At 46.9% G+C, this 15200-nt stretch overlaps 1 protein-coding gene across 1 annotated transcript; it reads right to left on the bottom strand.

Annotated features, from left to right (window-relative positions):
* Nucleotides 1–20: 20 nt before the first annotated feature.
* T265_11044 (hypothetical protein) lies at nt 21–12266 on the bottom strand (the record flags this gene model as incomplete). Its single annotated transcript, XM_009177589.1, has 5 exons — nt 21–99; nt 1687–1862; nt 5717–5914; nt 6144–6329; nt 11511–12266. The coding sequence occupies 5 exons, from the start codon at nt 11859–11861 to the stop codon at nt 21–23; spliced, it is 990 nt and encodes a 329-aa protein (XP_009175853.1).
* Nucleotides 12267–15200: the final 2934 nt, after the last annotated feature.

Genomic DNA, 15200 nt, shown 5'->3' with positions numbered 1-15200 from the left:
GCACTCGGTTTGCAAACGTTTCACTTGTTCTTGGGCTTCCTTATGGGCGACTTCGATGCATAGACGTTCAGCTTCACGTTCACGCAACCGTTCAGCCTCCTAGGTGGAAGAGAGAAGGGTCACTCAGAGATAACACTGACTGTTAAAAGAGGGTTTTGCACAGAGCCACACAAAGATTCACGCAAAAACGGTCGTCCGGCAAAATTTTTCTCAATAAAGGACCGTCGAACTCCGGAAATTGACGACAGCGCGAGAGATGGCTTCTTTGAAGCACTTAATATGGCGGTAAGGGACAGTCTATTGAGGGAACAAGCTATTTATCGACCAGAATAAACCTCTTTGCAATGGACTAACCGCCATTTAGAGTAAGCAACGTGAGTTAATTCAAGTCAAAATCTACATCTAGAACCAAAAGAACCACTGTCAAAGACAATCCTCACATTCACAAGCGGCCTGGAAGCAACAGGCCCTCTTATCTGGGAAAAAACTGAACGTTATCCTCAAAATAACGGTGCCCGGTCGGAGGCTGTAAACCAGCTGTCGCCACCTTTGTTTGAATCATTGGTCCTGCATCCGACACGCTCAAGCACTAACGACCTGTAGGCACATGGGCTAAAACTTTTCATTCTTTGATGGTGACAACAGACCGCGCCTAATTAAGCGATTGATCAAATCAAACTTAAGTTGCCCAACCCGGTGGTCAAAAGACATCAGTTTTGCAGATGTTGGTGGAAACGGTGCTCAGAGAGCTTGTATTGTACGCAATCCTAATGCGCTGTTCACGTGTGGAGTTCTTCCACTACGGAAAACACGCAGTTGCGTGAACAGGCACAATACCAAACCACTGGGCTTCCTGAAGGTTGGTATGAGGCGAAAGCGGGCTTCCGATAGCCCGGCCAATCCAGTCATAGGCTGGTGAACGACGGTCGTGAGCAGGTGATGTCACTGCGCGCTTCTGTCAAAAACGTGCTCCCCGCCAATACACATCTTTATATTCACATAGCCCACTTAAAACGTAAAACTAATATGCTTTCTCCGTAAATGTCGTGCCCTGCCTTCACCTTTTTTTGCAAAAGGACTGTGACTATGAAGTCTCCTCTGCTACAGAAAGCAAACCTAACGGATAGGACGATAGCGCAGTAAAATGAATACCGATATCGAGGAGTTTGAGGTGCGTGCTTTATAATAAAATAATTAAATTTAATTGTTCAGCTGTGGCACCCTTTCGGTGCCTAGCTTTCATGCCAAGCCAGAAGGAAGAACGAGGGCTGGGATACTGTCAGGTTGCCCAAGCCTAGACCGGAGAAGTCGAGAGACAGAGGTCGGGTTGAAACCACGAACCTTCCGGTCAGTAAATTCGCGCTCTAACCACTGAACTATCTCATATCGTACGTGTGTGCATGCTGACAAAAATTTCTAGGCTAGCATGTCAAGAAACACATAATAAACCAATCAGTTATCAGTACAAATTTTTCGGATGAATAAGCCGCTGAGGCGCCAGGAAGTAGGCCTTACTGCCCTACTGCCTTACTGCTTCAAAGGCATCCTCGATGGTCCTCATGACTATCACATCTACCTAATGCCTCGAATATCGTACCAAGGTGGCCTTTGTGCGACGCATTCGGTTGAGTTTCCCGTGGAGACCAAATGGACTTGCAAATAAGTGTACTTGTCAAAAGAACTCACTTTGACAAGTGGGCTTCCTGTTCGGACAATTTTGCTTTCAGCTGTTCCATTTCCGATACCTGTCCCCTCAATGTGTCGCACTCGGTTTGCAAACGTTTCACTTGTTCTTGGGCTTCCTTATGGGCGACTTCGATGCATAGACGTTCAGCTTCACGTTCACGCAACCGTTCAGCCTCCTAGGTGGAAGAGAGAAGGGTCACTCAGAGATAACACTGACTGTTAAAAGAGGGTTTTGCACAGAGCCACACAAAGATTCACGCAAAAACGGTCGTCCGGCAAAATTTTTCTCAATAAAGGACCGTCGAACTCCGGAAATTGACGACAGCGCGAGAGATGGCTTCTTTGAAGCACTTAATATGGCGGTAAGGGACAGTCTATTGAGGGAACAAGCTATTTATCGACCAGAATAAACCTCTTTGCAATGGACTAACCGCCATTTAGAGTAAGCAACGTGAGTTAATTCAAGTCAAAATCTACATCTAGAACCAAAAGAACCACTGTCAAAGACAATCCTCACATTCACAAGCGGCCTGGAAGCAACAGGCCCTCTTATCTGGGAAAAAACTGAACGTTATCCTCAAAATAACGGTGCCCGGTCGGAGGCTGTAAACCAGCTGTCGCCACCTTTGAATCATTGGTCCTGCATCCGACACGCTCAAGCACTAACGACCTGTAGGCACATGGGCTAAAACTTTTCATTCTTTGATGGTGACAACAGACCGCGCCTAATTAAGCGATTGATCAAATCAAACTTAAGTTGCCCAACCCGGTGGTCAAAAGACATCAGTTTTGCAGATGTTGGTGGAAACGGTGCTCAGAGAGCTTGTATTGTACGCAATCCTAATGCGCTGTTCACGTGTGGAGTTCTTCCACTACGGAAAACACGCAGTTGCGTGAACAGGCACAATACCAAACCACTGGGCTTCCTGAAGGTTGGTATGAGGCGAAAGCGGGCTTCCGATAGCCCGGCCAATCCAGTCATAGGCTGGTGAACGACGGTCGTGAGCAGGTGATGTCACTGCGCGCTTCTGTCAAAAACGTGCTCCCCGCCAATACACATCTTTATATTCACATAGCCCACTTAAAACGTAAAACTAATATGCTTTCTCCGTAAATGTCGTGCCCTGCCTTCACCTTTTTTTGCAAAAGGACTGTGACTATGAAGTCTCCTCTGCTACAGAAAGCAAACCTAACGGATAGGACGATAGCGCAGTAAAATGAATACCGATATCGAGGAGTTTGAGGTGCGTGCTTTATAATAAAATAATTAAATTTAATTGTTCAGCTGTGGCACCCTTTCGGTGCCTAGCTTTCATGCCAAGCCAGAAGGAAGAACGAGGGCTGGGATACTGTCAGGTTGCCCAAGCCTAGACCGGAGAAGTCGAGAGACAGAGGTCGGGTTGAAACCACGAACCTTCCGGTCAGTAAATTCGCGCTCTAACCACTGAACTATCTCATATCGTACGTGTGTGCATGCTGACAAAAATTTCTAGGCTAGCATGTCAAGAAACACATAATAAACCAATCAGTTATCAGTACAAATTTTTCGGATGAATAAGCCGCTGAGGCGCCAGGAAGTAGGCCTTACTGCCCTACTGCCTTACTGCTTCAAAGGCATCCTCGATGGTCCTCATGACTATCACATCTACCTGTCCGTTAAGGACTAACTAGAGAACAGGCACTGACCTGCATTCGATGGGTGGATCAGACAAACAACAGATGGCGACCTCCCCTCCATGCTGCAGTGGATAAAATCCATAGGTTGCCCTCGGGCTGCTATAGCAAACAGCAACCGGCGTGACGGTGGATGCTACTGACGGGCGTGCGAGTAGTATGTTTTCTTTAAAAATCCGCTTCGCGTCCCCGGAAAAGTGAGCTCTATTATGGAATTTGTGGAGTTGCATTTGCCTTCATTTGAACAAAAGTCAATGAATATCCAGAAGAGTTCAGGAAGACGCGTTCAAGGAGATGGATATTCAGTTTTTGTGCACGAGATGTATTTGAGAGTTTCGCTTCCCTGTTCAATAGTATGTTCACTTGGCGTTTTCTAGCAAATAACTCCGCAGCGAAGGCCTTACGTAACAGTGAATAAGTTCAGCTCAGCTATGAACCATGTACAAACGATGCATTGGTTCCCCAGTTTTGAAATACAGCTAGATCGAGAAACAAGCACAGATCGATATTCGGTCCCAAAATAGTCAGTCAAATGCGTTACACCAACCCCATTTTGACAATACAAACGACCGAGACTTTTCACCGACAAAAAGGAGCGTTCAGACTTAATTAGTTTAACAGACATATGGAAAATGAACCTCAGACCGAAAAAAAGGTAATCCATTCTACCATTCCTTTGTACACAAAATTACACAAGGGAAGCAAATTTTCTTTCGGGGTGATTTTCACATAAGCAAACACAATTTCTCAAAAACTAAAAAGTGGCTTTCCTTCATTTTTTTTGTCTCTACAAAGCGCTGGTTGCCTGTTTTCGGACAACCGAAGAAACGGAGCATCATACCTAACGACAATCATATTTGTTCACTTGCGTAAAAAGTCAGTCACCTGACTACTTGATACCCTCACCTTACGCCCCCCTATCAAACAGTCCGTGTCCTGCATTCGACGCAGCAGTGATTGAACGCGCCGTCCTTGTGGTGTATGGACCCTAAAAGCATGTGTTTGTCACTGGAGAGAACACGACCTGTTGGCTCACTTCAGCTAGTTTCAACGTACGCACATCGAGTGCTCACCAGCGTCGGCTGGCTTCCGGGAAAAGTTACCTACACGAAAAATAAATGAATCGTTCAGTTGTAACACCCTTCCGGTGCCTAACCACCATGCCATGCCAGCTGGGATACTGCCAGGTTGCCCAAGCCTAGAGAGGGAATGTCGAGAGGCAGATGTCGGATTCGAATCAGGGACCGTCCGGTCAGTAAATTCACACTTTAACCACTGAGTCAGCTCGCTCTGGACTGTCATCTCATTCACGCACAACCACACTGAGGATAAGGGATGGAGGCAAACGATGTAATTTATTACCAATTTATTGCTTATTTATTACTATTAATTGATTAATTAATTAATTATAAATGCATGACATGCATGCAACAGAGATTCGAAGTTGAGCAAGGGTCGTAAAAATGATTAGTGTCCATGAAACAGCTACTCCGGGAGTGACTTAGAAACATTAGTGCATATCGATGATGATTCACGTAGTTTACCTTGCTAGAAGACCCCCGACGCACGTTTGGGTGATCATCATCTAAATGTGGACTTATAGAGTGGTTCCGCCTACATCGTTAGGCAAAAAACTTGAAAGAACAAGCGTATGCCGCTCCTTATGAGGAGAGAGCTCCTCCCTCCTTCGAGAGGGGGGCTTATAAAGGGATAGCTGTACAAGAAAACTGTCGCGCAACGTCCATCACTGTGGGGGCGTTTCTAAATCGTCGCCTCAATCGTCTTCGCAGTGAGGTTCGGCCATGTCCGTCGGTTATCAATTGCCACTTGGTCATATATTAGGTGGCTGTCGATCTGCTCACCAAGCTTGGCACTCTTCTCGTCGTCACTAATCGTGGAGGCATCAATCCCACGTATATTTGCGTTTGTAGTTTGTAAAAAAGCATTCGACATCTCTTGGTGTGATTAAATGATTAGAGTCAGCTTTATCGTAACTTGATTGGCCCGTTGACCATGTGCATTGTGTTTTGGTCCGTATTCTAGGCATTCGACTGGTTAGTTGAACAGCTTCCTTCTACTAGATTTGACCACTTCTCTGATTGGTCGGTTCACAGTCTGTGTTGCGTTGTGGCGATGCATTGGTAATCCACCCACAATTGAAGACGGAACCTTTACAAGAAGATTGCCAAACTGGGCAAACAGACTACAGCCACCTGAGAAGAACACGTGAAGACACACATGCACCGTTCTATCTCAACTGATGAATAATGTTCACACGCTCTAGGAAGAGTTCTCACACACACGGTCACAGGCCAGAAGTGTATCATTCCAACTCCGCTAGGAACAAGTAACTCACTTTCGCTTGCTTGGAGGCAGCTTCCAAGGAACGATTTAGACGCAAAATGGTTTCGTTTTGTGTCGCCGTTTTGCGCTGTTCGGTTCGAACTGTTTCTTGCATTTGACCAAGCTTGGCCTCCAGGGTATTGATTCGTGCTTCGTCGTTCTTCTGGCCCTTACGCAATGCATCAACTTCTTGGCGAGCTGCGTTCAACAACTGTGAAAAGAGATGTCACCAGTTATTTCGAGAAGCCCCCAATGGAACTCATGCAAAAGGTGAGCAGAAAAGGCACTATGTTATAAACAAAGAATATGGTAAGAATAGTGAGTTGACTAGTGTAATCCTGAGCTAATGCATGGATTAATCGATAAAAATGAATGACGGCAATCAAAATAGTTGAAAATCGCTCCAGAGTGATAAACACCCCGGAGGAATTGGAACCCACCTTCGTAGTCTGATTCAACTGCGCCTGCAGCTCTTGTGAGTCACTTGAGGACAAGTCCGAGTTCCCACTGGGGTCCACCCCATTTGTGGTGATCTGCGGCCCACGAGGTGTGGATTTGGACAGCTGCTGGGTAGATTTGGTCAATGCGGCTAACTGGTTTTGTAGCTCGATACGCTTTTGTTCCGACTGGAGAAAAAACATGCAAAGTGTTGTGGTTAGGTCAGTCAGTAGCTTGCCCGGGATGAGATAACGCCAGTGTAGCACTGTACTGTGAACTGAATTGGCAGTCGCACAGAGTCAACTCGACTGGACAGAGACGTAGAGGATGTGGGCTTTCGCTACTCACCGATTCAGCTTCCGAATATCACTTCTATTGTTCTCAGAATAGGTCAATTCTAAAGTAAATTCCCATCAATACAAGGGGGATAAATCCACTGGGTAACTTAAGTTGGTACGTTCAGCTTATCAGCAAATAATAGGCCCTGACGTGTACCGAGACGGCAAGTAACGCTCTAGCAGGAAACCGGCGCATAAACGAGTTAGTTATGGTTTGTTGACCGTCCGCCAAAAACGCCTATTGATAAACTAACTGTCTGGGAGGTTCTTGATGGATGAAATTTGCGAAGAACAAGAGTCTAAGGAACGCCGTTTCCTCTTGATCACTGGGCTTACTGAGGAACTAGCTCTGAAACGACAACGATTGTGCTATCCGTCCGTGTTCGGCACCTCTTGGGGATTGCACCTTTCTGAAAACAACTGCACCGAGCCGAGAGAGATCTCACGGTGAAGGGACAGTGAGCATCTTGCCCTGAAACAAGTCTATGCCAGATGCCGGATAGTTAACGAACCACGGCGTTCACGCGTTTGTTCTCGTTAAATGAAGAAACACAACTGGGAGTGTCAAGAAGCTTGCTAGTATTTTTCCAGTTACTTGCCGAATTTCTATACATCACAGCTAAACGACGACACACTGATATGCTCCACGATTTCAAAGAGTTAGCAACCTTGAACCGCGGTTGGATTGGTGTCGACGCCAAAGAAAACTTGCGCAATTTTTCGTTATACTCATACCCTGTGTCCGTATTTTCGAAACACAATGTAGGAAAATAGGTAAGCCCAAAACTGACTCCGAAAGAAAGTTGCTCTCCCGAACACATTTTATCACATTCAACAAACGAAAATCGTACACCAGAATAGTAGTGATTACAAAAGAGGATGGCTCCGTTATCAAGGAATTTGCGTGACTCTTAACCCGGTTCTACGTTGGAGAACAAAAACAACAAACGTGGTGAGAGATATGATTGTGACCCATTTCTCAATCAATCGTGTGCGGGGTTCACTCGCCACAGAATCACGCATCTGGCGTTAGTATCGGCTCAAGTCTGAGCGATCCCAATCAACTAAGTGTTGTAACTTGGTGGACGATCGTGCAACTCTGTATCGGTCCCTTGGCTTCCTGCTCCGACTTCCTGCTCCACCCACTATGGTGTATCAAAAGGCACGGTAGCTCTGCACAGCCCTTTATGGAGACAAAGGAAGATTATTACAACTGTATTTATAGGGTAGTCACTGAGTGTTCCACAAGGTCGTGCCAGAATTTCCGTGAGAGGTCAAAGGTGCTTGACTCGGATTGGCTGCCATACTGACCTATCAGGGCATGCCTTCGTTTGGCTTGTGTCCTGCACGTGACATATCCGTCCAAAATGATCCGTGTTCAGTTATTAGGGACGGCTAGCCTCCGTACCCTAACCTAATCACCACCAGCCGAGGACGCGGAAATTTGTCGATAGTGTGCGTAAAAAACTCTCCGGAATGACAGCTGATCATCCACCCGTGATGCAAGGATACATGCGCAACCTACACCCGGGAAATTGCGGGACTAACGAGCCACTGACTGATGGCTCCTAGTAAGAATAAAAAAGGTATAATGGGCTTTCTAGCTTTGAACTATCAAATCCAACATCATAACGAATTTCCAGTAAGTCACCCAAAAACTTCAGTTTCCATAGAAATTAGCCCTCTCTTCCTATTTAGACACAGGCATGAGGCAGACAAGGCGAGAGGTGTGGTCGATGGATTTTCCGATGGTGTCGTGTAGAAATACCGATGACCTCAGCTCGACAAATCTTCGCGCTGAGTTTTCTGAGCCACGCATGTGAGACACCTCATCCCATGGTATGGTAGGTTTGCTGCCTGTTTTGAGTTGCAAGAAACGCAAGTTTCAAACCTTCCAGTAAGCACGCAACTTAACCACTGAGCTGCCCGAGCTCACAGTACCGACTCCAGAACACGAAGTCCGTGTGTTGGGACCCTATGTTTCCTAGCTTCGGACCTGAAAGGCTGTCACGGGTAAACACCTCTCAACAATATGATCTGAGGAACCGTTTCTCAGGAAATACTGCTGACAATGGGAAGTTTGGAGCGTATACCCACGCTTGCAGTACTGAAACATGGCTGAAAGTGATTCATCAGTCGCCGAAGTTGGCGCTGTGGATCAATAAGGTGAGATAAACAAGCTGACACTAATCAGTGCAGACCACACCTCTTCCGCTCAGAACATATTAACAGAAGACGAGTCTTTTGCGCTTTTTCACGGTTTTGATTGCCGTGGTTGACCTGCCGGTATGCAGTCAACAGCCAAGGGGCTGCTCAACTGGTCAAGATATGAAGCTGACCACACAATGGACTGACCGTCGACTGGAACGCAAGCTTCCGCACAGGACCATTTCGAGTGTCCGGTTGAGCTTTTGTGATTAAGTCTAGTCAAATGAAATATTGTGGCTTTCATTAGTGCGTGGAGAGCAACAGCTGTATTTCTTGTTTTTGGAACTGCGAGGAATCTCAGAAGCAGAAAGCGTGCACACCTTTCGTGCGCTGCACCACGCACTTCCAGCTGCCTGTTTGTTTCTCCAATGTAGGCAGCACTGAAATCCCCACAAGAGATTTTGTGTATGCTGACAGTATCCGGGCCCTCGTGCTTCCTTCGGGCAGCGTTGGGCAGAATTCTACACAGACGTCGCTTTATCGCTCGCAGTTAAGCGCTGCTACGGCCAAGAAGCCTATCCCGCAAAAGACTGGCCAAAAGTCCGGGTCCGTTATGAAGGCGAGCTCTGATTAACCAGGTAAGATACACATGCTGACACTAACCAGTGCAGACCACACCTCTTCCGCTCAGAACATATTAACAGAAGACGAGTCTTTTGCGCTTTTTCACGGTTTTGATTGCCGTGGTTGACCTGCCGGTATGCAGTCAACAGCCAAGGGGCTGCTCAACTGGTCAAGATATGAAGCTGACCACACAGTGGACTGACCGTCGACTGGCTTCCGTACAGGACCGTTCCGAGTGTCCGGTTGAGCTTTTGTGAACTGATTAAGTCTAGTCAAATGAAATATTGTGAGCTTCCGCACAGGACCATTTCGAGTGTCCGGTTGAGCTTTTGTGATTAAGTCTAGTCAAATGAAATATTGTGGCTTTCATTAGTGCGTGGAGAGCAACAGCTGTATTTCTTGTTTTTGGAACTGCGAGGAATCTCAGAAGCAGAAAGCGTGCACACCTTTCGTGCGCTGCACGGCGCACTTCCAGCTGCCTGTTTGTTTCTCCAATGTAGGCAGCACTGAAATCCCCACAACAGATTTTGTATATGCTGACAGTATCCGGGCCCTCGTGCTTCCTTCGGGCAGCGTTGGGCAGAATTCTACACAGACATCGCTTTATCGCTCGCAGTTAAGCGCTGCTACGGCCAAGAAGCCTATCCCGCAAAAGACTGGCCAAAAGTCCGGGTCCGTTATGAAGGCGAGCTCTGATTAACCGAAAGCCTGGACCCAACAGCCAACCACGACCAAGTATTCGCCGAATGCCGGTTGCAAATGACGTGCCAGAAAACGTCAGTTTCCAGAATGTTGTGCTATGTTGTGGTATGTTGTAGTATGAGTAGTGTTCAATCAAGAAAATACAAAACAATATCTCGAGTGCGATATTACCTGGAAAATGAGGTGGCTTTTGTGCAGCAAATGGAGTTGAGGAATATTGTAAACGAGACACCGGGCCAGGATTGAATTGATTCAAACCCAAATCAGATTGCAAATGAGTGTATATTGCGTAATAAATAAACAATTAAATAAATAAATCGTACAGCTGTAGCACCTTTTCGGTGCCTAACTGCCATGCCACCTGAAGGAAGTACGAGAGCTGAGGTACTGCCAGGTTGCCCAAGCCCAGCCAGGGGAAGTCGACAGAGGTCGGGTTCGAACCACAGACCTTCTGGTCAGTAAATTCGCGCTCTAACCGCCTCCGCCATCTCACGTTATACCAGACAGTTGTCCCACTGTAGCATATCCTTGGGGTAACTAACCTCGATGGCTTTGGAGGCTGTATCTGAACATAACAGTTTAGCTCTGTTTAACTGTTTTGCAAGTCTTTGTCAAGATGGCCCGTTGAAATCAGCATAACTTCTGGCCAGGAACCCGGGCTGCTATGAGGAGTAAGGCACAATGCTACATCGCCTTTGCACATACGTTCGCGGAGGGTTTGATAGAGCCCAGTGAAATCACTGGTAAATTATCCCTGAAATCAAGTTAGTAACCTATAGATGTACGAGGAATGCAGTGGATAAGATTTATTACAGACCGTGCGTCAAATGACAAGCATCCGGAAAGTTCGGCACAGACACTTGGATTATTTTACGTGTCACCACCGGCGTACCTTGAAGAGATGGACAGACGTAAGGTCACTCCAATTCAAATAAAGAAAACTATACGCATTCTGACGGTTGGTTGTTATTTAATTGAAAAATTGTGGTATGAACATTTGCACTACCAGTCGAATCGTTCGGCGGTAGCACCCTTTCGGTGCCTAACTGCCATGCCAACCGAAAGTTGCACGAGGGCTGACATACTGCCAGGTTGCCCAAGCCTAGACAGGGAAAGTGGAGAGACAGAGAAAGTCGAGAGACAGAGGTCAGGTTCGAACCAAGGACCTTCCTGACAGTAAATTCGCACTCTAACCGCTTCGGCCATCTCGCCCCCACTACCAAAAGCGTAAAATTGAGAAAACAGGAGAGCGCTGAGTGTGAACTAGTGAAAACACCTACGGTGAAAACTTCCTGGCAGGCTGGCAACTCGTACATAAGGGTAGTTCCCAATGCAAGCTACAAATGACAGTAAACTCAGGCATGATTAAGCGGAAACCGAAAGTTACCAGACGACAGAAAAAGAAGTACCTCCTTCGTCCAGCTAAATGCAAGCTAAGTAGACAAGAAGGGTTAGACGAGGAGGCAGTAGGTCGTCTTGCTGAAGACGGTAAACAAGAATGCACGCCTCTGGGAGTACCTAACAAGCTGGTATCACATGTATTATGCAAGCACCTACCTGCGCATATTTAACCACCATATTTTCCTTCTCTCGTTTATATGTTTCCGCCAGTGCCTGTGCTTGTGCCAAACGCCCACGCAGCTCTCCCGACGGATGATGCGAGTTCATCTGTTTATTGGATTGGGGTTGATTCAACCAGCTTCGTTTCTCCTCAAGAAGTCGGTCGATTTGATCTTGTGCTGTCAAAAGCCGAACAGACATGGCACTCAGTTGATTTTGTAGCAAGGTCACCGCATCCCGCTCAGCGGGTGGATCGACCACGTCAGTATGCAACGAGTTCGTTTCGGAAACAGGAAGGCTATTGGTGGGCGAAAGCTGCTGGTTCAAGGTGGATAGACGAGCCTCCATGAAAGATTCTGAGCATGAATCGGGGATGAGGTTCGGTGCAGAGTCTGACTGTTCAGACGGAGTGAAGGCTGGTGTATTCTGAGCGTGAATCGGGGATGAGGTCCGGTGCAGAGTTTGACTGTTCAGACGGAGTGAAGGCTGGTGCTGTGCATTCTACGGTCTCCTCAGTCCGGTTGTGGGATGCAAAGTCACCAGAAGCTGCAGGAGAAAGACATGATGCCTGTTGCACAGGACTTTGCGGTTCCATGACGCATGAAACTTCAGGTCCGCAAACATCGATGGTATGTCGTGGACCTGAAGTGTCCCTATCATGCGTAGTTTCTTGCAAAGATGGAGTATCTGGTTCTGGTACCATCATTGAATCCAATACTTGCATTTGTGATTTACTTCCTCGACGAGATTTTCTACCCATAGGCTGAATCTGAAACCGAAGCAGCCAAAATTTAGAAAATGGAGTTGACTGTTTCGTGATTAAAAACTTATGGCCGTTTGGTCAGTTGTGACAATTAAAACATTGTGTGCAACACAGGTCTCCCCGGAAGAACCACAAACCTTCCGAATAAGATTTTCAGGGAGAACCACAAACCTTCCGAATAATATTTTCAGGGAGCCTTAAGGCTCTGGAGCGGTGGACTTTGGAATACCTGCCGGGTCCTCGACGTTATCCCAGTAAGGTCATTGTTCATGAATAAAATCGTTCATCTGTGACACCCTTTCGGCACCTAGCTGCCATACCACCTGAAGGAATCACGAGGGGTGGGATACTGCCAGGTTGCCCAAGCCAAGACAGGGGAAGTCGAGAGACTGAGGTTGGGTTCAAACCGACAACTAAACCTTACTACTGCGAACACAAACAAAAAGGGGCTTCTTTGTGATTATCACAATCGAGCTGTCTAAAATCGCAACATAATTCTTCACACCACGGCTGCAGATGCCCAGACATGCCAGAAGTTAGGAGATCCAAAATGAAAGTTTATTTCATTAAAAAGCGCCTGCAAACTTATCTACTGTATCCCAACGCTGAGCAAGTTAACAACCCTGGGTAGGATCAGTTAAAAAATCTGTAGAACTCGTTAACTTGGACAAAGACAACTGAGTTCAAAGATACTGGTAGGGTACCATATTCGCCACTGTCCACAGAAGTACTAGGGGTATGTATACGGTTGAGACCTCGACACGGCCAGCCTCACGAAGCTAAGTGGCTCGGATAGCTGCGCCGTTCGCTTCGGGTAAGGAAACTCAACCGGATGATGGTGTGTGCAGCCAAATGACGATGACAAAGTCTCAAAACAAAAAACTACCTATCTCCAACTTCCCTCTAGTTCCGGCTTTTGAAACAAAGGCTGACGGTAAAACGCCTCAATTAACAAAACCCTCCTCCACCTCATCGTCCAGGGGATTTAACTTCCTTGCAGCTCTTCGTTCACCAAGCCCCAATAACTCGTCGCAAGTTTCTCCTATGTAGCCTCTCACAGCGATTAGAAAGCAAAGACCCATCCATCCAGATCCCTGACATTAGCTGTAAGAACCGCGTACTTGTCTTACAGTGGTTGTAGCTGCCATACTTTCACCGATGATTTGGGGAGATCGGGGAGGTGGTTGCACACTGTGGGTGGGAGCTGATTAGTTGGTGCGTAAGTACAGCACTGGTAATGGGCTGTTAATTGGGGGGATTGGGAAGGGAGCTATGCATTGAAGGCAATAGCATGGATGCACCAACACGACTGGGCCATGTCTGACAATGTCTCCAACCACTGACGTGGCCCGTCTAGGGGTCCCCATTCAGGAAGACGGCAATAACCAGCGCAGCTAAGGTGGCTGGTAACGGCTTTCAAAATTCGCTGCCAAATCATTGTTTGAGCACCTCCGGCTCATGTGGTTACGCGAAAAGAAACTTACGAGGAAGACGGTCGGCTGGCATACGGAGATGGCTCAGTGCTTAGAGCGCGAATTTAATGACCGCAAGATCGTGGTTCGAACCCGACCTCTATCTCTCTACTTCCCCTGTCTAGGCTTGGGCAACCTGGCAGTATCCCAGCCCTCGTGCTTCCTACGGGTGGCATGGCAGTTAGGCACTGAAAGGGTGCTACAGCTGGACAATTTTTTTGGCATACGGAGCAGGCAACACTAAATAATCTATCTATACCTATGTCTATCTGTATTGTTAGCCGGATCAGAAACCCGGTCGCTGAGCGCGCAGAACGTCAAAGACCTTCAATGATTGACCATTGTCGTCTTTGGATCACCGCCCGAGTCGCTTAGGAACACTGAATTAATAATGTCAAGTGGTTTTCGGAAAAATAACTCGCCCACATTAGGTGAATTAATCACACTCCATAGGTTGAGTTGACCTGGTCACGATGGTTCAGTGTTTGGAGTGGGAGTTTACTGGCGGTAGGCTTAGTGGTTCGAATCCGACCTCTACATCTCGGCTTCCCCTGTCTAGGCCTGGGCAACCTGGCAGTATCTAGCCCTAGTGCTTCCTTCGGGTGACGTGGCGGCTAGGCACCAAAAGGAAGTTACAACTGAACGATAATTTTATCTTTTTATCAAGTACTCCAGATGCCTGTCAACGGATTTCGTTTCTAGCGAAATACACTCATTTGCAAACTAATTTGGATTTGCGAGAGACTCGCTTGGAACCCAGCTGAATCTCTCGGTTTTGATGTTTCCCATCTTCGTTCCTGTTTTCACAACGTGAAGGCTGGAAACAAGCCAGGCGACGTCGAGAAATGACTTGGCAGCTAAGTATGAAAGTCACTGCCAGCAAACTCGGCTTTGCTGCTCATTGTCGTCTCTTTGGATTGAGACGGGATAGAGCAATCGTTACAGACAGTGATAAACACGGTTCAGTCACGCGCCCAATAGCGTGCATGCATCCAAACTGTTTCCTTCAATGCACAGATTTCCCTTCCCATCTTCCCAGAGAAATGTCCACCGACACCTCTGTATTCACGCACCAATTACATCAGCGACCGCATATACTATGCAACAATTCAGCTCTACCTCCTCAGATAATCGGCGAATGAAAGTGTGGCAGCTGAATAGGTGTCTAGAGGTGAAGGGACCCCGGAATGACTGTGGTACGCCACTACTACGTACCTCTCCCATCTAATTTCAGTCTTGTCTTTTCGATAATAATAATAATAGTGAACTAATTAACTATGATCGTACATCATCATCATCATCATCGTCATCGACAGCATGATATCAGTGTTCAACACCGATGCTTCACTGCCGTACAACCATGACTTATTTGAAAGCCTTATTGTAAAGAAAAGAATAAAGGTGGATGGGGGAAGGACTTAGTGCTAGCTTAACACAATCATTCCGAGGTGC

Source organism: Opisthorchis viverrini (genome assembly GCF_000715545.1).
Source record: "Opisthorchis viverrini unplaced genomic scaffold opera_v5_436, whole genome shotgun sequence".
Lineage (NCBI taxonomy): Eukaryota > Metazoa > Platyhelminthes > Trematoda > Opisthorchiida > Opisthorchiidae > Opisthorchis > Opisthorchis viverrini.
Note: the sequence above shows the minus strand (reverse complement) of the source record. Positions and strands in the feature narration are given on the sequence as shown.